Source organism: Balaenoptera borealis, assembly GCF_965194805.1.
Source record: "Balaenoptera borealis genome assembly, chromosome: 18".
In the NCBI taxonomy this organism is placed as follows: domain Eukaryota; kingdom Metazoa; phylum Chordata; class Mammalia; order Artiodactyla; family Balaenopteridae; genus Balaenoptera; species Balaenoptera borealis.
This window is the reverse complement of record NC_138877.1, coordinates 25,761,623-25,783,919: the sequence shown is the minus strand read 5'-3', so window position 1 is coordinate 25,783,919 and position 22,297 is coordinate 25,761,623. Positions and strand designations below refer to the sequence as shown.

Sequence of the window (22,297 nt, the reverse complement as noted above, 5' to 3'; positions counted from 1 at the left end):
CAGTCCAGTAGCTAAGACTGTATGCTTTCACTGCAGTGGGCGTGGGTTCCATCCCCAGTGGAGGAACTAAGATCCTGCATGTGGGGTGGCGTGGCCAAAAAATTGGAAAAAAAAAAAGGAAAACCAAATGAACATGGTAGAAATGAAATATATTAACCGAAATGAATGAATCATCAGATGGGACTAACATTGAACATACGAAACAGAAGAGAGAATCAATTAACTTAGTTATGGACAAGAAGTTACCAAAACTGATGACAGTTATTAACCCATAGATTCAAGAAGCTTAGAGAAACCAACAAAGATAAATTCAAAGTAAACCGTACCTCAGTACATCAAGCCAAACTTCTGGTGAAAAATAAAAAATAAAAAAAGAATCTTAAATGCAGATACAGAAAACAGACAAGTTACAAACAGGCAAAAAACAAAAATTATAGCTGACTTTTTATTAGAAACAATAGAAACCAGAAGACAATAAAATGATGTCTTTAAAGTACTAAAAGAAAAAAAACTGGCATTCCATATCCAACAATAACAAAAAAATGCTTTGAAAATGAAAGCAAAATAAACACAATTTAAGACAGACAACAGATGAGAGAATGCATATCTAGCAAACATACTAAAAGAAATGCTAAAAGAAACTCTTCTGGCTAAAGGGAAATGCTTTCAGATGATGTATGCCTGAATCTGCAGAAAGGAATAAAAAGCAGTATAAAGCATTAAAATATGGAAAAATATTAAAAGCTTCTAAAACTATCTTCATTTTGCACCTATATATTTATTTTATTTAAAATTTATTATTGTTTAAAGCAAAAATAACAACAATAAATATCACTGTTATAGCAAAAATGACAATAAATATCATAGTGTTTTAGCATATATGGAATTAAAATATATGTTGACAATAGTACAAAGAGTATGTGATGTAAATGAAAGTATAGTATATATAGCTCAACAAACATCAGGTAGGAAAACTCATAGAGACCACATTCAGACACATCATAGTCAAATTATCAAAAGACAAAGACAAAGAGAAAATATCTTGATAGCAGAGAGAAAGGTGATTCATCACATAGAGGGGATCCTTAATAAAATTAATAACTGACTTCTCATCAGAAACTATGGAGGCCAGAGGCAGTAAGATGACATATTCAAAGTGCTGAAAAGAAAACACTGTCAACCAAGAATTCTTCAAACAGTAAAGGTGAAATTAAGAAATTTCCAGACAAATAAAAACTGAGAATTCATCTCTAGCAGATCTGCCCTATAAAAAATACTAAAGAGTGTCCTTCTTTCAGGCCGAAATAAAAGCACACTAGACAGTAACTCAAATCCACACAATAGCATCCCAGTAAAGGTAACTATATATGTAAATGTAAAAGCAATATAAACATATTTTTGTTTGTAACTCTTTTCTTCTATCTGATTTAAAAGACAATTTCATAAAATGATAATTATAAAATTGTGTCACTAGATTTTTAATATATAAAGCTATAATTTGTATGACAATAATAGTACAAAGGAAGTAGAAGGGAACAGAGCTATACTGGAACGAAGTTTTTATATACTATTGAAATTAAGTTAGTATTAATATGAACAAGTTTGTTTTAAGTTAAACTGTTAATTATAACCCCTAGGATTACCACTAAGAAAATAACTCAAGGGACTTCCCTGGTGGTCCAGTGGTCAAGACGCTGCACTTCCACTGCAGGGGGCATGGGTTTGATTCCTGGTCGGGGAACTAAGATCCTGCATGCATGTGGCATGGCCAAAAAAAAAAAAAAAAAAAAAAAAAAGCCAACAGAAAAAACCTCAAAAAAAATACAGTAAAAGAGAAGTGGGACAGAGTGGAGAGGACAGATCGCAGAGCCATTTAGGAGGTAGAGTCAATGGAAATTTGTATTGGATGAAAGTGAGATATTCTCCCTCAAGGAGCACATTGTCTACTGAAAGAATCTGAAGAGTGAACAAAAAATTATTTTATATTGTGCCCAATGACTGGAACATAGAATAGGGGAAGTACAGTGACAGGAGATGAGGCTGAGACTAGATCATGAAAGGTAAGGATTGACCTTTGTTCCTAAGGTGTTAGAGTGCTTTAAAGAATTTTGAGAAAAGAATTGACATGATTTTGAGCAAAGAAGTGATCGTGAGTCATTAGAGAAATTCAAATCGAAAAAATAATGAGATACCACTTCATACCCATGAAGATGGCTACAATAAAAAGGACAGACAATAATAAGTGTTGAAGATATGGAGAAACTGGAACCCTCGTACATTGCTGGTGGGAATATAAAATGGTACAGCCTCTTTGGAAAACAGTTTGATAATTCCTGGAAATGTTAAACAGAGTTACCATATAACCTAGCAATTCTACTCCTAGACACATATCCAAGAAAACTGAAAACATACATCTGTATAAAAACTTGTATATGAATATTTATAGCAGTATTATTCATAATATCCCAAAACTGATGAATGAATAAACAAAAAGTGGTATATCCATACAACTGAACACTATTTAGCTGTAAAAAGGAATGAAGCACTGATACATGCTACAATATGAATGAACCTTGAAAACATTATAAGTGAAATAAGCCAAACACAAAGGCCATGTATTATATGATCCCATTTATATGAAATGTTAAGAATAGGCAAATCCAAAGAAACAGAAAGTATATTAATGATTGCCAAAGGCTAGAGGGGCAGCAGGGGGAAGAGGAGGAGGACGAAACAGGGAGTGACTATTAATGAGTGTGAGGTTTCTTTTTGACTTGATGAAAAATGTTCTAAAGTTAGATAGTGGCATGGTTGCACAACTCTGTGAATATGCTAAAAACCACTGAGTTGTACACTTTAAAAAGGTGAATTTTATGGTATATGAATTGTATTTCAATACAGCTGTTATAAAACAAAAACCATGATGAGTTACCATTTCACACTTTGTAGAATGAGTAAAATCTAAAAGGATGGCAAGGTTGGCAAGGATGTGGAACACTGCTGTTGGTCAAAGGGTAAAACAGTACAACTACTTTGGAGAACTTTTTGGCAGTGTTTAGTAAAGTTAAACAGGCATGCACCCTATGACACATCAACTCCTAGTTATTTATTTAAGATAAGTGAAAACTTATGACTACAAGACTTGTATAGGAATGTTCACAGTACCTTTCTCATAAAAGTCCAAAAATGGAAACCATCCAACTGTCCATCAACAAAAGAACAAATAAATTATGGTATATTTATACAATGGAATATTACTCAGCAATTAAAAGCAAGCTGATCGGTACAGGAATATGGATGAACCTCAAAATTATTCTCGGTGGAAAGAAACCAAAAACACACACACAAAAAAAACTATACTATATGATTCTATTTATAGAAAGCTGAAGAACGAATTAGATTGGCAAAACTAATCTACCATGGTAGAAAATAGAACAGTGGCTTCCAGAGCAGGAGAGCAGGAGAGCAGGGAGGGGGCACAAGAGAACATTCAGAGGTGATGAAAGCAATCTTGGTGGTTATACACATTTATAAAATTGTCAAAACTAATCAAAATGAATACTTAAGATCTGTGCATTTTATTAAGTATAAATTTTATTTCAGTTGAAACAGAAACAGCAATATGTGGAAAAATAAATATTTTACTGAAATATTCATGGATGAAGTGATACAAAGTGATAAATTCATAAAATAAATGATTGTTTCTTACAGTAGTTCTGTGGCACAAGTTCCGGGCTCTTAGGCGTTTTCAACTTGTAGGATACATCTCCAATATTAACTGTATCGCCTAAAAAGAGAATACAGAAACACAACCGTTACAAGAGACAAGTAAGAAAACAACACACTATGGCTTTTGCAACAATGATTGTCCTGACCTACAGAGAGGGATGTGTGTACCACAGATCTGTCTGTGTTGGGCATCCGTAGAAACACCTGTCTATGTCAGGCACTACGCTGTACAACTAGTATCCATAGTATAAGTTATATATATAAGGAAGAAGTGAAGTGTCGGTGAAATTCACTTTTTAAATGCTATTTTAGCAAAACGGTGAAATACTATAAAATATATTAACCAGCTTTATTTTCTCATTAATAGCAATACTAATAAAGTCAACAATACAGAAGGATGCATTTTTGTTTAAGATCATCCAAAGCACCCATAAGGTGGTATCTTTAACATGTATTTGCAACCTTTTTACATCTTTATAGGTTCTTATTTTTACTACATACAACTTCAAGCTCTCTAGCAACATAACTCCCAAATTCAACATTTCTAGGTACATGAAAAGAGCAAAGCCCCAGTGGCATATATGCCAAGAATTCCTACGTGAAACAAGCAAAACAGAGCAAAAGCTCTCAGTCACTTCTACATGGTTCTAATTTATTAAAGTAACATTAATTTCTGGTTGATCTTCTAAAGTGCAGGAGTGAACCAAACAATCTCTGCTTTGCTCTCTCCAACAGCAAAATAGACATATTGATCCCATCTGCAACTGGAACTTCACTTGGAAAGGGCTCAAAAACACTTAGAAAAAGTAGCTGTGCAAAACACATCTTTCAACACTGCCAGTTTTGAGCTAGTGAGGTATCCTGGAGAATAAGGCCTTAAATCATGGTACTAACAACAGCCAACACTTGTTGAATGATTACTATCTTCTAAGTCCTTTACACATTCCCCAAATATGTGAGACAGAGACTTTATAAATGAGGAAATTTGTAAATCTATGGAAAAAAAAGTTTTTATAGATGAAGAAATATATTACAGGTATGTGGTAAATTAAGAGATAAGTAGAAACATTGTGTAAAACACAGGTATACTTTCTAATACAGAATGCACATACATTTAGAGTGTAAATCAAAGGAATTTTCCTCTGAATTAGTCTAGACATCAGCTAATACTGAGTATCAGCTATTTGGCAAATACTATTATAGACATATTTATTTATGTTATTTCATTTAATCTTGACTCTAAGTAACCCATGGTTCCTGTGAGCTATTTCACAGAACTACTGTAACAGAAACTCCATCTCAAACTGGGTTAGTATGAGGACATTGGGGTTTTTGTTACAGCGGTTCTATGAAATACCTCACAGGAAACATGAACCCATCATGAAGAGACCTAGGCTCAGAAACTAGTCCACAATATGTTAGGGAAGGCAACAGGAAGCACAGTCAAAGTCACACCCCAGGATAAACTCACTGAGATACCACCCCAGACACCATTAGATCCATACTGTGGGACAACACAGTCAGAGGGCAACTTTTTCTCTCATTTTATTTTGATATTTCTCAAACCTGTAGGAAAGTTGGAAACACACTACCTTAAGATGCAAAAGTCATGATTCTTCATCCTTAAAGTCTTCAGATATATCTTCTAATAAAAAGGACACTGCCATAAATAAACTGTTCCTGCAGCCTTTGCACAACCCCCTCATGACTCAAAGTCATGGGCAGGAACATTGAACTGGCCAAGCCTATGTCATTAGCCACAGCTTGGCTGCCAGGGTACAGGTAGCAGGAAGAGCTGACCACTGTGATTTCTGGAGTGGAGTCAGAGCCCTGCGTCCAATCACGACTCACTCCACAGGGATTGCACCACTCTCTCTCTCTCTCTCTCTCTCTCCTTACCCTCTTCTCCTTGCCCTCTCACCTCCTCTCTTTTCCTCCTACCTCATCATGACTCAAGTCTTCTTTGCCTTTTCTTCCTCTCCTCAACTTCTGATCACTGGGTGCGGAGGGCCGGTTCTAGCCTCTTTTCTTTTCTATCTATAACCTCTCCTTGATGAGCTCATCTAGTCTTATGCCTTTAAGTGCAACTAATATGTTGCTTGCTCCCAAATTTATATCTCTAATCCAGACCACAGAACTCGAAGCATGGATACCAACAGACTCTGAGGTGCCTAACAGTCAGCTTCAAGTTGACATATTCAAAACTGAACTTCTGATCTGTGTGTGTTCCATCCACAGTATTCCCCAATTCTACTCATGGCAACTTAATCCTTCCAGCTTCTCAGACCAGAAATCTTGCAGCCATTCTTAACTTTTCTTTCCCACAACCCATCAGAAAACTGTAGTGACTCTGCACTACATATATATGTAGTATTGCCCACTTCTCTCTACATCCTCTACCACCACAATGCTGACCCAAGCCAGGTAGGGGTTTACTACTTAAGTTCATTTTCTCATTTAAACAGCATTACCTCTCACCCCCTTACAGATCTCCTGTCTCAACCCTTGCACCCTACAGTTAATTCTCAACAGAGCAGCCACAGTGATCATAAGAAAATAGGAACCAAGTAATGCCACTCCTCTGCTCAACCCCCATCTTTGCAATGGCCTAAAAGGCTATTTCTGATCTGGCACCCCATTTTCCTCCTGAGCTCATCTCCTACTAGTGTCCTCCTCACTTATTCTACTCCAGCCACGTGGGTCTCTTTGCTACTCCTTGAGCATGTCAGACATATATTCATTTCAGGCTTTTTCTTTTTGCACTGGATTTTCCTATTGACTGAAATGCTTTTCCTAAATATATCCATTATCAATCAGGGGCCCAGCAAGAAACTGATAGTCCATTCAAAATGAATAACTGAGGAGAGAATAATAAAGGAACCATTTATGAAGGTATGGGTAAAGTTTGGGAAAACCAACAAGGATGGTGCAGTACCCTGGGACTAGCAATAACAGAAAGCCATTGCCACCACTGGGCCTGAAGGGGCCAGGAGAGAGCAAGGAGAGAGAGTGAGTGTATTTAGAATAACTTCTGAAAGGAGCTGTGACCCTTTGTGGGGGAAGACAGCAAGCCTAAGGTGGTGACTGGCAAAAAGGGAGCTGGGGAATAAACATAAAGCAAAAACTGACAGAACTGAAAGGAGGAAGAGAAAAATTCAAAATCATATCTGGATATTTTACTATATCTCTCTCAGTAAGTGATGGAAGAGTAGAAAAAAAAAAAAAAAAAGAAGGATATAGAAATAAAAACAACCAGTTCTTGGCCTTTTGGCTAAGACCAAGTGTAGAAGTAAAGATCTAAAAACCTTATTAACCACTTAACCTAAATGACCTTTATAGAACACTACACCCAACAATGGCAGAATGCATATTCTTTTTAAATGCACATGAAACATTCATCAAACTAGATCTTCGGTTGCACCATAATGCAAGTCTTAATAAATTTCGAAGGACTAAAATCATACAAAGTATGCTTTCTGATCAAAATGGAATTCAACTAGAACTTAGTACCAAAAAGATAACTGGCAAATCTCTAAACATTTGGAAATCAAGAAACAGGCTTCCAAAAAACCCAAAGAAGAAATCACAATGGAAATTGGACTCATTAAGAAACAGGGCAGTGATCAATTAGCCACGTCTGCTGTAGGCAAAGAGGAAAAAGACATTCATAGTGGTTAGGCATTTGCCCTTCCTGCCTCAAATGCTTAGGTTCTTGGCCATCTGCTGTTACCATGCTACACTTGACTGAGTCATCTAATCCGTACCCATAGCCCACATTTGATCTCTGTACAATTAAAGTCTTATATGTCTACTTTGGCTCAGATCTCTCTCCCGAGTTCCATACCTCTCAGTAGCCTGTTGGACACTTTACTCTGATATTCCAGAGACACCTCAAATTTAACATGAGAAACACGGAACTCTATATTCTCTATGTATGTTGTCCAACCATCTCCAACCAGCTCTACCTCTTGTATTCTTATCTCAGCAACTGATGCTTTATTCCCTTGACCTAGAAGCCCTTCCACATCTCCCACACTTTTCCTTCACACAAGTACTCCTCAGATATCTTCATCTCCCTACTGAATCTACCCTAACTTTTCCTTTTGCATGATCTCCACCTCACTCAAGTATTGATCACTCCATTCCTGTCCTTCTGCATAGTATCTGGCTCATCCTTCTGTAATAGCATTTCTCACACTGTACAACTATTGATTATGGCTCCTTTACATTAAGAGTCTTTAAATTAGGGTACACAAGGACTTTCCAAGGGGACAGAGCATGGCAGTCTGAAGGGGATCAGTTTTCAGATCTTCACTTCCATGTGTTCTCCCTAACATTAACCTGACTGAGAATGGCCCTGCAGGCTCTCCATCCCCACAGGTCTTTTCAGGAGCCCTTCTCTCACTTAGTTTACTATGGTGAACGCTGCGTTGCTCCAGGGGACCAAACAAAGGGGCATATTTAATTATGGTTGAGGAGAAGCCTGTTTTCAAAAGTATTCAAACCAACATAAACCTGCCTAGGAATGCTCTTTCCATCTCATATAGTTCTACTAAAAGTGAAGAGTAGCTTTAGAATTGATCAGAGTATTTTGGCCTGTGTTAGCCTGTGTCAGATACAGTATATTGCAGAGTGAGGAAGTGTGAGTAGTATTGTCAAATAATCCAAGATGGGAGAGCTCAGAGAGCAAAGTAAAAAAAGCTTCAAAAACTGGCTTTTCGGGCTGTGAGACGGAGAGGAACCAAGATGGCGGCGTAGAAGGACGTGCTCTCACTCCCTCTTGCGAGAACACCAGAATCATAACTAGCTGCTGGACAATCATCGACAGGAAGACACTGGAACTCACCAAAAAAGATACCCCACATCCAAAGACAAAGGAGAAGCCACAATGAGATGGTAGGAGGGGCGCAATCAGAGTAAAATCAAATCCCATAACTGCTGGGTGGGTGACTCACAGACTGGAGAACACTTATACCACAGAAGTCCACCCACTGGAGTGAAGGTTCTGAGCCCCATGTCAGGCTTCCCAACCTGGGGGTCCAGCAACGGGAGGAGGAATTCATAGAGAATCAGGCTTTGAAGCCTAGTGGGAATTGATTGCAGGACTTTGACAGGACTGGGGGAAACAGAGACTCCACTCTTGGAGGGTGCACACAAAACAGTGTGCGCATAGGGACCCAGGGGAAGAAGCAGTGACCCCTGGGGAGACTGAACCAGACCTACCTGCTAGTGTTGGAGGGTCTCCTGTGGAGGCCGGGGTGGCTCTGTTTTACCGTGGGGACGAAGATGCTGGCGGAGGGAGTTCTGGGGAGTGCTCCTTGGCGACAGCCCTCCCAGAGTCTGTCATTAGCCCCACCAAAGAGCCCAGGTAGGCTCCAGTGTTGGGTTGCCTCAGGCAAAACAACCAACAGGGAGGGAACCCAGCCCCACCCATCAACAGTCAAGTGGATTACAGTTTTACTGAGCTCTGACCACCACAGCAACAGTCAGCTCTACCCACCACCAGAGCCTCCCATCAAGCCTCTTAGATAGCCTCAACCACCAGAGGGAAGACAGCAGAAGCAAGAAAAACTATAATCCTGCAGCCTGTGGGAAAAAAAACACATTCACAGAAAGATAGACAAGATGAAAAGGCAAAGGGCTATATACCAGATGAAGGAACAAGATAAAACCCCAGAAAAACAACTAATTGAAGTGGAGATAGGCAACCTTCTAGAAAAAGAATTCAGAATAATGATAGTGAAGGTGATCCAGGACCTCGGAATAAGAATGCAGGCAAAGATCAAGAAGATGCAAGAAATGTTTAACAAAGACCTAGAAGAATTAAAGAACAAACAAACAGAGATGAACAATACAACAACTGAAATGAAAACTACACTAGAAGGAATCAATAGCAGAATAACTGAGGCAGAAGAACGGATAAGTGACCTGGAGGACAGAATGGTGGAATTCACTGCTGCAGAACAGACTAAAGAAAAAAGAATGAAAAGAAATGAAGACAGCCTAAGAGACCTCTGGGACAACATTAAACGCAACAACATTCGCATTATAGGGGTCCCAGAAGGAGAAGAGAGAGAGAAAGGACCAGAGAAAATATTTGAAGAGACTGTAGTCAAAAACTTCCCTAACATGGGAAAGGAAATAGCCACCCAAGTCCAGGAAGCACAGAGAGTCCCATACAGGATAAACCCAAGGAGAAACACGCCGAGACACAGAGTAATCAAATTGGCAAAAATTAAAGACAAAGAAAAATTATTGAAAGCAGCAAGGGAAAAACGACAAATAACATACAAGGGAACTCCCATAAGGTTAACAGCTGATTTCTCAGCAGAAACTCTACAAGTCAGAAGGGAGTGGTATGATATACTTAAAGTGATGAAAAGGAAGAACCTACAACCAAGATTACTTTACCCGGCAAGGATCTCATTTAGATTCGATGGAGAAATCAAAAGCTTTACAGACAAGCAAAAGCTAAGAGAATTCAGCACCACCAAACCAGCTCTACAACAAATGCTAAAGGAACTTCTCTAAGTGGGAAACACAAGAGAAGAAAAGGACCTACAAAAACAAACCCAAAACAATTAAGAAAATGGTCATAGGAACATACATATCGATAATTACCTTAAACGTGAATGGATTAAATGCTCCAACCAAAAGACACAGGCTTGCTGAATGGATACAAAAACAAGAACCATATATATGCTGTCTACAAGAGACCCACTTCAGACCTAGGGACACATACAGACTGAAAGTGAGGGGATGGAAAAAGATATTCCATGCAAATGGAAATCAAAAAAAAGCTGGAGTAGCTATACTCGTATCAGATAAAATAGACTTTAAAATAAAGAATGTTACAAGAGACAAGGAAGGACACTACATAATGATCAAGGGATCAATCCAAGAAGAAGATATAACAATTATAAATATATATGCACCCAACATAGGAGCACCTCAATACATAAGGCAACTGCTAACAGCTATAAAAGAGGAAATCGACAGTAACACAATAATAGTGGGGGACTTTAACACCTCACTTACACCAATGGACAGATCATCCAAAATGAAAATAAATAAGGAAACAGAAGCTTTAAATGACACAATAGATCAAAGAGATTTAATTGATATTTATAGGACATTCCATCCAAAAACAGCAGATTACACTTTCTTCTCAAGTGCACACAGAACATTCTCCAGGATAGATCACATCTTGGGTCACAAATCAAGCCTCAGTAAATTTAAGAAAATTGAAGTCATATCAAGCATCTTTTCTGACCACAACGCTATGAGATTAGAAATGAATTACAGGGAAAAAAACGTAAAAACCACAAACACATGGAGGCTAAACAATACATTACTAAATAACCAAGAGATCACCGAAGAAATCAAAGAGGAAATCAAAAAATACCTAGAGACAAATGACAATGAAAACGCGACAATCCAAAACCTATGGGATGCAGCAAAAGCAGTTCTAAGAGGGAAGTTTATAGCTATACAAGCCTACCTAAAGAAACAAGAAAAATCTCAAGTAAACAATCTAACCTTACACATAAAGGAACTAGAGAAAGAAGAACAAACAAAACCCAAAGTTAGCAGAAGGAAAGAAATCATAAAGATCAGAGCGGAAATAAATGAAATAGAAACAAAGAAAACAATAGCAAAGATCAATAAAACTAAAAGCTGGTTCTTTGAGAAGATAAACAAAATTGATAAACCATTAGCCAGACTCATCAAGAAAAAGAGGGAGAGGACTCAAATCAATAAAATTAGAAATGAAAAAGGAGAAGTTACAACAGACACCGCAGAACTACAAAGCATCCAAAGAGACTACTACAAGCAACTCTATGACGATAAAATGGACAACCTGGAAGAAATGGACAAATTCTTAGAAAGGTATAACCTTCCAAGACTGAATCAGGAAGAAACAGAAAATATGAACAGACCAATCACAAGTAATGAAATTGAAACTGTGATTAAAAATCTTCCAACAAACAAAAGTCCAGGACCAGATGGCTTCACAGGTGAATTCTATCAAACATTTAGAGAAGAGCTAACACCCATCCTTCTCAAACTCTTCCAAAAAATTGCAGACGAAGGAACACTCCCAAACTCATTCTATGAGGCCACCATCACCCTGATACTAAAACCAGACAAAGATACTACAAAAAAAGAAAATTACAGACCAATATCACTGATGAATATAGATGCAAAAATCCTCAACAAAATACTAGCAAACAGAATGCAACAACGCATTAAAAGGATCATACACCACGATCAAGTGGGATTTATCCCAGGGATGAAAGGGTTCTTCAATATACGCAAATCAATCAATGTGATACACCATATTAACAAATTGAAGAATAAAAACCATATGATCATCTCAATAGAGGCAGAAAAAGCTTTTGACAAAATTCAACACCCATTTATGATAAAAAACTCTCTAGAAAGTGGGCATAGAGCGAACCTACCTCAACATAATAAAGGCCATGTACGACAAACCCACAGCAAACATCATTCTCAATGGTGAAAAACTGAAAGCATTTCCTCTAAGATCAGGAATGAGACAAGGATGTCCACTCTCACCACTATTATTCAACGTAGTTTTGGAAGTCCTAGCCACAGCAATCAGAGAAGAAAAAGAAATAAAAGGAATACAAATTGGAAAAGAAGTAAAACTATCACTGTTTGCAGATGACATGATACTATACATAGAGAATCCTAAACATGCCACCAGAAAACTACTAGAGCTAATCAATGAATTTGGTAAAGTTGCAGGATACAAAATTAATGCACAGAAATCTCTTGCATTCCTATACACTAATGATGAAAAATCTGAAAGAGAAATTAAGGAAACACTCCCATTTACCATTGCAACAAAAAGAATAAAACACCTAGGAATAAACCTTCCTAGGGAGACAAAAGACCTGTATGCAGAAAACTATAAGACACTGATGAAAGAAATTAAAGATGATACCAACAGATGGAGAGATATACCATGTTCTTGGATTGGAAGAATCAATATTGTGAAAATGACTATACTACCCAAAGCAATCTACAGATTCAATGCAATCTCTATCAAATTACCAATGGCATTTTTTACAGAACTAGAACAAATCATCTTAAAATTTGTATGGAGACACAAAAGACCCTGAATAGCCAAAGCAGTCTTGAGGGAAAAAAACGGAGCTGGAGGAATCAGACTCCCTGACTTCAGACTATACTACAAAGCTACAGTAATCAAGACAATATGGTACTGGCACAAAAACAGAAACATAGATCAATGGAACAAGATAGAAAGCCCAGAGATAAACCCATGCACCTATGGTCAACTAATCTATGACAAAGGAGGCAAAGATATACAATGGAGAAAAGACAGTCTCTTCAATAAGTGGTGCTGGGAAAACTGGACAGCTACATGTAAAAGAATGAAATTAGAATACTCCCTAACACCATACACAAAAATAAACTCAAAATGGATTCGAGACCTAAATGTAAGACTGGACACTATAAAACTCTTAGAGGAAAACATAGGAAGAACACTCTTTGACATAAATCACAGCAAGATCTTTTTTGATCCACCTCCTAGAGTCATGGAAATAAAAACAAAAATAAACAAATGGGACCTAATGAAACTTCAAAGCTTTTGCACAGCAAAGGAAACCATAAACAAGACGAAAAGACAACCCTCAGAATGGGAGAAAATATTTGCAAACAAATCTACGGACAAAGGATTAATCTCCAAAATATATAAACAGCTCATTCAGCTCAATATTAAAGAAACAAACAACCCAATCCAAAAATGGGCAGAAGACCTAAATAGACATTTCTCCAAAGAAGACATACAGATGGCCAAGAAGCACATGAAAAGCTGCTCAACATCACTAATTATTAGAGAAATGCAAATCAAAACTACAATGAGGTATCACCTCACACCAGTTAGAACGGGCATCATCAGAAAATCTACAAACAACAAATGCTGGAGAGGGTGTGGAGAAAAGGGAACCCTCTTGCACTGTTGCTGGGAATGTAAATTGATACAGCCACTATGGAGAACAATATGGAGGTTCCTTAAAAAACTAAAAATAGAATTACCATATGACCCAGCAATCCCACTACTGGGCATATACCCAGAGAAAACCATAATTCAAAAAGACACATGCACCCCAATGTTCATTGTAGCACTATTTACAATAGCCAGGTCATGGAAGCAACCTAAATGCCCATCAACAGACGAATGGATAAAGAAGATGTGGCACATATATACAATGGAATATTACTCAGCCATAAAAAGGAACAAAATTGAGTCATTTGTTGAGACGTGGATGGATGTAGAGACTGTCATACAGAGTGAAGTAAGTCAGAAAGAGAAAAACAAATATCGTATATTAACGCATGTATGTGGAACCTAGAAAAATGGTACAGATGAACTGGTTTGCAAGGCAGAAGTTGAGACACAGATGTAAAGAACAAACGTATGGACACCAAGGGGGGAAAACCGCGGTGGGGTGGGCATGGTGGTGTGCTGAATTGGGCGATTGGGATTGACATGTATACACTGACGTGTATAAAATTGATGACTGATTAAAAAAAAACAAAAAACAAAAACAAAAACAACTGGCTTTTCACAACCTTAAAGGTAAGCTATTTGTTCAGCTTTTCTCAATTCTTATCTTGAGAACATGCTATTCACAGAAAAAAAAAAAGGCACCTCTGAACATCTGAAGTAGTATACATTATTAATGCTGATTCATTTTAATGTAACTGAAATAGGTTTCAGCACTACCAAATTTTTCACAATACACTGGATAAAAACCACAGGGGAAACTTTTAAATGTTTCAGATCAGATGTGTATCTTTCAAAAAGGTAGATAAAAAGTTATTCTCAAACAAACATCATCATGAAATATTCATTCCGATATAGTCATTCCTCATCTTATAAAATGCTATTTTCTAACTCTTATAATGAAAAGGTTATATACTAGCTTCTGAACCAAATAGTGTTCTGTTCCACTAAATACAATGGCAAAGATTGATCATGAGGTCTAAAGAAATGGATGAATTTATTACTGATTGTTATACATGATTTCTATTTAACTGTTCTCTAAGCCCCATAAACAAAGTTCATTACACATTTAATAAAATAATATCATGACTTCTGCCACAGTCCTCTTTACATAAATAAATTATTTTAACTATATTACTTTACTATACATGAAAGAGCAAAACTATATTAGCATATATTATGAAATAAATAACTTAAATATGTAACCACGAGATTCCTTTATTGTTGGCTTTACTGCCTTTAGTAATCTAGCCTTCAAAATGTGTCCCATAATTTATTTTTCAGTGGTTTTTATAACATTCCTTAAAATATACATTAACACATTCATTTGAATTGAAAGGGAAAAATACTTTTTCTGCCAGAAAGTCTAATTTGGCTGATTGGATTGACAGTACAGACTACCTCTGTTAATTATGAAAACTAAGAATTTGACAGAAAGTATTTAAACGTGATAAAGTAAAAGCGTTTTCTCCAAAAAATATTGTGGTGGCAAAGGTATGTTGAATGAAAGTTTTATTTTAACAACTCTTTCTGAGTACATTAGAATAAAAAAGCAGCCTCTATGTGAGAAAATAACCATAGCCATTTGATAAATTTTGGTGAAGGCTTTTTAGTGAACTTCCCAGATATTGAGGTGGAATGATTCTATTGGCTGGGTCAGTGACTTTACTTGCAAGTCAAGTGGTTTCCAATTCTTTGCCATGAACAAAATGAAAAGGCTATAATCAAGTTGCCAGTTTATAGATCATTAAAAATGTCATTTTGATAATAAATCAACATATTTTTTACTTAGAAAGTCTGCAAAAAATTGAGTGATATTGCTATATCAAAATTCTTTATATTCCAGCAATAAAATTAGGGAATATCAATTACAGTAATTTATAGTCAACTGGGAAAAAGTGCTACTCATGTTATTAATAGGTATGTTTCCACAAAATTTTAGTTTTTAAAAAAATTTGAAACATATTGATGTTCTTTTGAACAATTGTGCTCTAATAATTACAATGATAGAAACATTTTAACATTTAGACATTTTTCATTGCAGAAAAATATGATAAAGATAAAACTTTCAAGAATAAGAATATATTAAGATAAAATTATGAGGAGTAAGTGTAATTGCAATACAAATCAAGGAAATAAAGAAATAACATACATTTTCTGACAGTTAAAGATGAGCTTTTTATCTATTTTCAAAAAGAGACGGTAGCTGGGCTTCCCTGGTGGCGCAGTGGTTGAGAATCTGCCTGCCAATGCAGGGGGCACGGGTTCGAGCCCTGGTCTGGGAAGATCCCACATGCCGCGGAGCAGCTGGGCCCGTGAGCCACAACTACTGAGCTTGCGCGTCTGGAGCCTGTGCTCCGCAAGAAGAGAGGCCGCGATAGTGAGAGGCCCGCGCACCGCGATGAAGAGTGGCCCCAACTTGCCGCAACTAGAGAAAGCCCTCGCACAGAAACGAAGACCCAACACAGCCATAAATAAATAAATAAATAAAAATTAAAATTAAAAAAAAAATCCTAATGACTGCTGACTAACACAACAATTTTTGTAAGGTAAAGGCAGGCAAAGCAAGTGTAGCTATCCCTATTTTACAAAGAAGATACATACTCAGAGAGGAATATACAACATTTTGACCCTGAGGATATTCTGAAAACAAACATTTTAATGAGAATAATACTAGCGTTCACAAATTTTCATCAAGTAAGTTAGCTTTCGACCAAAATTAAGCCAAAAGAACTCCTTGATCAATTTTTATAGAACACATTTTTATTTTTCTTTTATTTAAAGAATTATTTTAGAGTGAGGATTTATCAATCACTTTTTTTGTCCATATAGAATTTCACCAATTATATCTTCTGCAACTCTGTTTTCCTTTGTGGCCATCAGCGTGGACTGAATACCAAAAAGATTTTGCTCTTTCTTCAATGTTTAATCAATAACAAATTTTTTAGTATATAGCTTTGTCAGAGTTTTATTTTGTATTGATAGTTTCTAATAAGACTTTAAATTTTTTATATGATTAATAAGTTGTATTTAGTTCTTGGCTAACCCAGGAGAAATATGGGTATTTTCCTCAGATATTTCAAAGCTGTTCTATTGTCAAAATCTTTACCAATCTCAAAAATGCTTTTCTTAGTTACGTATTTCAGGCACATCTGTGGTAGCCCTTCTCCTAAAATGGGAGATGCTTAATGCTTAATGCCTTCTGAACTGTAAACTACACATTAAGTTAATGAATATACACACCTTAGGACATTCGACTCTGAAATGGACTCACAATTCAATGACTTGTAGCTTTGAACTAAACCAACCAAAGAAGTTGGTTTAGTTCAGGGTTTCTCAACAGCCAGCACGACTGACATTTTGGGCCAAATGATTCTTTATTGTTAGGGGCTGTCCTGTGCATTGTAGAATGTTTAGCAGATTCACGGGCCTCCACCCACTAGATACCAGCAGCACCCCCTTCCTCCTGGTTAGGACAACCAAAAAATGCCTTCAGACACTGCCAAATGTCCCCTGGGGAACGGGAATTACCCCTGGTTAAGAACCCGTAAGTGTCACCATTGTTTTTTTTTAATACAAAACTTAGACCCAAGAGAAAACCAAATATATCAGCAATTTCCAGGCTAGTCTGCATGTTCCCAATAAATTGTTTGTCCAGCAATTTATTAGGTTCCAACTGTTCTGGGATTTTACTGCTAAATTCTTTAATACACAAAAGTCACAATGTCCTCAGGGTCAAAATAGCCTGCTGCAGGTTCAAAGTAGTTAATAATTTCCCCAAAGTTCAACACCTAGTAAATACAGAGCTAAGACCTGCACACACACAGTACAGTTTTTCCCTTTACACCATATTTCTGAATTGAAGCAGGAGTTCTATACTTCCCTTCCCCAAAGTCATTAGTTCTATTATAACCCAAGGATATAATCTTAAAGTTACAAAAATACATATGGATGGATGTTTACTGCATTGTTTATATATTTAAAAATAGACAACCTGAATGTCTAAGCATGGGAAACTGGTAAAATAAATTATATGGATAAATGTATGAACTTAATGCCTATTTAAAATGACCATCCATAGCAATATTTATCACTATGTTAGTACGTTAACAATAATGGCTAAGTGAGAATAAACTGTAAAACATACATGATTCCATTTTTTAAAAAGAAATATGTATTTCTATAAATGCATATTATATATATATTTTACAAAAACTGATAGTAGTAACACACAAAAAAAAATGACAATCATGAATTTGCATGGAAAGATTATATTTTAGGGGATTTGTCTGTATTTTTCACTACAATGAACATAGATTTCTTGTACAAAAAGTATCAATATTTTAAAATATTTCTATAAACAAACTTATACACAAAAGTCAGAAAGATAAAATAGTGAACCCCTTTAATAATAACGGTGTAAAAGGATGGCACTCAATGTGTCACAGTGGATTTATAGAGTTATGTTTCCAGATTTATCATTTGATCTTAATCTATAGTATATCTGAGCCTGTCTGATATCAGAATCCTACTGAACTAGTTTGGCTCCTTCTGTGAAAACACTACAATAATCGTTATGAAAACTCTTTGCAGGCAATTCCCTGGCGGTCCAGTGGTTAGGACTCTGCACTCTCACTGCTGAGGGCCTGGGTTCAATCCCTGGTCGGGGAACTAAGATCCCACAAGCCGCGCAGCCGTCCAAAAAACAAAAAACAAAAAAAAACCCAACTCTTTGCAGTAGCTAACCTCCTTGTTAACCGCTTTGTTCCTAAAACCAAGAGACAATACAACCAATTGAAGTGTAAAGAGATATAAAGAATTTACAAATTACGGATGTTTAGACTACCTAATAGCAAAAGATAAAAAGCAGTGGGTTTGGGGATTTTTTTTTTTTTTTTTAAACAAAATGACCCTCTCTTCCCTCTGCTTCTCAGGCTTTATAAAGTTCCTGTCTTGAAAGCCAACAAGGCAATTCCAGCCTCTCCTGCTCCCTCTCTGCATGAACTGGAAGATAATAAGCCACTGAATACTTCTTAGGTACAAAGAGTTGACATGCACAAAAAGGAATATAAAGATAAATAAGACATACATACAGCCCAGGAGAGATAAGAACAGTATATAATTTTTATCCGTGTTGTTCTTTTTCCAAACTACTAGGAAGCAAGGTCAATTACTTGCAGAGAGGTGAATTACTAGTCACATGTCTGAGTGCAGCTGAGAGCATCTTTCCAATCTAAACTGTAATTCATTACAGCATAATGCTATTTGTGGTTTACATTTGTCTGTGTGTGACATCCGGTTCAAAATGGGACACTTCAACCCTGATGGCCAATGTTATGTCCCAGGGAAGCCCAGAACTTGCCTCCTGTTTACCTGGCTCACAGCTGTTCTTACTTGAGTCCAGATCTCTGGTGAGTTTTCAGGTACATTTATCCACAGCCCTCATACCTTCAACCTTGAGAATCTTTGCAGTGGCAAGGCAAGTAGGGTTAACATAATTTACTCCATGTGGTGTCATGCTAAGTGACTGAGTCTAAGAAATTAATATGTTGTTTGTAATGTGTACATGACTCTCATATTTGAAGCAAAGCCTGTACTTTGATTTGCTGGACATACCACAAATTTTTAGGCCGTGTCTAATGTTTTTATAATCAATATGTATTATTCATGTATAAAGAACATTTTTCTTTTTAAAGTTCCCATGAATTAACCCTGTTCCATCAGCCTACCTAGACAGTTCTCACAGTTCAAACCTAAAAGGAACTGGTTTCATTTCTTCTAAAGCCAAGGAAACAATAAATCTCACATAGCTGAAAATAACATACACTAAGAATAATAAAGAAGCTAATTTTTATTGAACATTAATATGTGCCAGGGATTGTATAAACTAAATCCTTACAACAACCCTAGCAAATATACTTTCCTTATCCTCATTTTACAGTTAAGGAAACTGGGACACAAAATTAAGTAACCTACCCTCAAATCCCCATACCTAGACGGTGCAGAGATGGGCTCCAACTCAGACTGTTCACTCCAAAGCACGAGTTATAGATTATGCTACACTTCTACCATTGACCTCTGCCTTCTAGGACAAAGGAGAAACTAACAAATAAACAACTCAAAGACTAAAAAACAAATGAACAAACAAACACCCTAGAAGCATAATAATTGATAAAGGGGCAAAATCTCAAATCACAACCCTATACAGGAAAAAGAAAAAAATTTTTTTGTTTAATGAATGAATGATGAAATGGATGGGACTTAAACCCTCTCACTTCTGACAAGGAAAATTATTGGGATGGGGGGCGCAAGAAGAACCATGAAACTAGCAGTTTCAGGTGAATACCTCCGTTATTCTAAGCAATGACACTGACAAAATCTTACCTAGAATCACTTAGCCATTCACGTGGAGCGACAACATACATCATCCCTTCCCTTAACCAGCACAGATGCTCTAACTCCAGCGCGCTCACACACACCCACACACGCACACACACACACAAACACACAGATCCCTAAAACCATCTCAGATAGAGCCAAGAAATACTGCGCTTAGAAATCAGAGCTGGGAATTCCCTGGTGGTCCAGTGGTTAGGACTCTGCGCTTTCACAGCCTAGGGTTAGCTGTGTGATCTTCTGGAAGTCACTTTTCCTTTCTGGGTCTCAATTACCTCAATTATAGAGTCAGGGGTTTTAACTAAATTAAATTGTGGTTTTCAGTTCTAAGAAACTGTGAATCTGTGAGAAATGAAAACTCCAAGTAAAACTTGGAAAAGCTCGTGGATACATTTAAAACCTAACGAGGAGTCCTTTGGCGAGAACGTACACTTCTAAGCCGCCACTAACCCTGTCTGGAACATGGCACAGACTGACTTCCAGGCCCTTGAGACTCAGAGAGCAAGGTCAAGTCCAGCTTTCAACACCCTCTGAGGGCTGCTGCATTAAGCTCTGCGTGTGCTGTAATCTATGTCAGAATCCCGGGGTGGGTGGGGGGGGCGGGGGGTGAAAGAAGCAGTGCGGTAAGGAGAAAGCACTATTCCAGGTCATCAGAAACCTAAGTCCAATTCCCACGGGTTACATAATGAGGCTCAGAGAGTGCAAGCGCCTGGCCCCGCGTTACACAGCAGTTAGCGGCGAGGTGGAGACTAGAACCTCGATCTCCTGGCTCCCGGCGCAGCGCTCCTCCCCAGTTGAAGCAGCAGGGAGTGGGGGGGGGCGGAGGTGCGCAGGGGCCCCACGCGGAGGCGAGGCGTCCCGGGGTTACCTGTGTCGGCCCCCGCCCCGGCGTGCAGCAGTTTGACCTCCGAGCTCCGCGCGTCGCCGCCCGGCTGGCGCCGCACCACCTGCCGCAGGAGCAGCCGCACGCGCCGCGCAGCCGGGCCTCCGCGGCCGCCCGGGGCCCCGAGGAGCAGGAGCCGGGACTGCATGGGGCCGGGGGCGTCGCCGGGCACAGGGAGGGGGATCCGGTGCGAGCCGCGTCCCGGACGAGCGGCGTGAGGCGGTGCGACGAGGGGGACAGGAAGCGGCACCGCGCCGAGTCCGCCGGAAACTCCTTCCCCCGGCGCGGCCGGCTCAGCCGTCTCGGGCCGCCCTGGCCCAGCGGGGCGAAGGGAATCGGCTCCCGCCGCCGGGCGGAGCATCTGCAAGCCTGTGGCTCCGGAGCGCGCCTCGCCCTCCTCGCCCTCACCTGCGATGGTCCCCGTGGATTCCCCAGGCAGGCCTCTAGTCGTTCCCCTGTGCTCGGGAGTTGAGGAAATGCTTAAGGGTTTAAGAAGCATTTGACTCTCTTGGTTAATGGCCCTGTCTTAATATATTGCGCTTTCCCTGTACACTGCTTCAAAGCCTTTTCAGAAATTGAGTACGTTTTCTGAAGATTGTGGGAACTTTCACCTATCTGGATTCCTTGTACCCATACCTGTGTTTCCAATCAGTACCTGAAAGCCTTACCCTTTTATTTTTTCTACATGTTGTACTACCACACTTTAATAAATTCTAAACGGGAGTGATACATAGAAGTTGCCAAAATGTCAGAAAGGACCCAAATCAAACACTTTTTCAGTCGTTCTGCAGTGCAAGAGTTATATAATTTATGTCTTTAGTAAGAGAAAAAAGTAGGACCCTGGCTAAGGCTGCCTCCCTGTTATCCATGCCAAAAGGGGAAGTGGTCCTACCACAAAGCAAACTAAGCCTAATACAATTATACAGCGTCTCCAAAATATTAGGAGTACATTGACCAAGGAAAAATGTTTCAAGCAAGTTATACAAAACAACCATCAAACAAAAAGAATGCAGAAGGCTTCACTTTCAGCTAAAGGCCTTACTAATTCTAGAGCTGTTACTATATTTAAATCTACCTTGAGTGCCTAACATGTGGATGACCCTGTGATGGGTGCTGAGAAGAAGATGGGAGACTTTAAAAGAAAGAAGCTGAGCTGGGTAAGGCTTTGTGCATCTTGCTGAGGATTGGACTTAATGTGTTCAGGCTGAAATGGGCTTCTAACCTAGTTG

At 38.3% G+C, this 22,297-nt stretch overlaps 1 protein-coding gene across 3 annotated transcripts in view; it reads right to left on the bottom strand.

The window, feature by feature from the left end:
- The window catches only part of VWA8 (von Willebrand factor A domain containing 8), a 364,407-nt gene extending 343,067 nt beyond the window's left edge, over positions 1–21,340 (bottom strand). For all 3 annotated transcript variants that reach the window (XM_082365255.1, XM_082365257.1, XM_082365256.1), the window contains exons 1-2: positions 21,054–21,340; positions 3,710–3,787 (exon numbers count right to left, since the gene is read on the bottom strand). In XM_082365255.1, the coding sequence (XP_082221381.1) occupies positions 3,710–3,787; positions 21,054–21,216 (241 nt within the window). In that variant the 5' untranslated portion in view covers positions 21,217–21,340. The remainder of the gene's footprint in view (positions 1–3,709; positions 3,788–21,053) is intronic.
- Between the last annotated feature and the right edge of the window lie 957 nt (positions 21,341–22,297).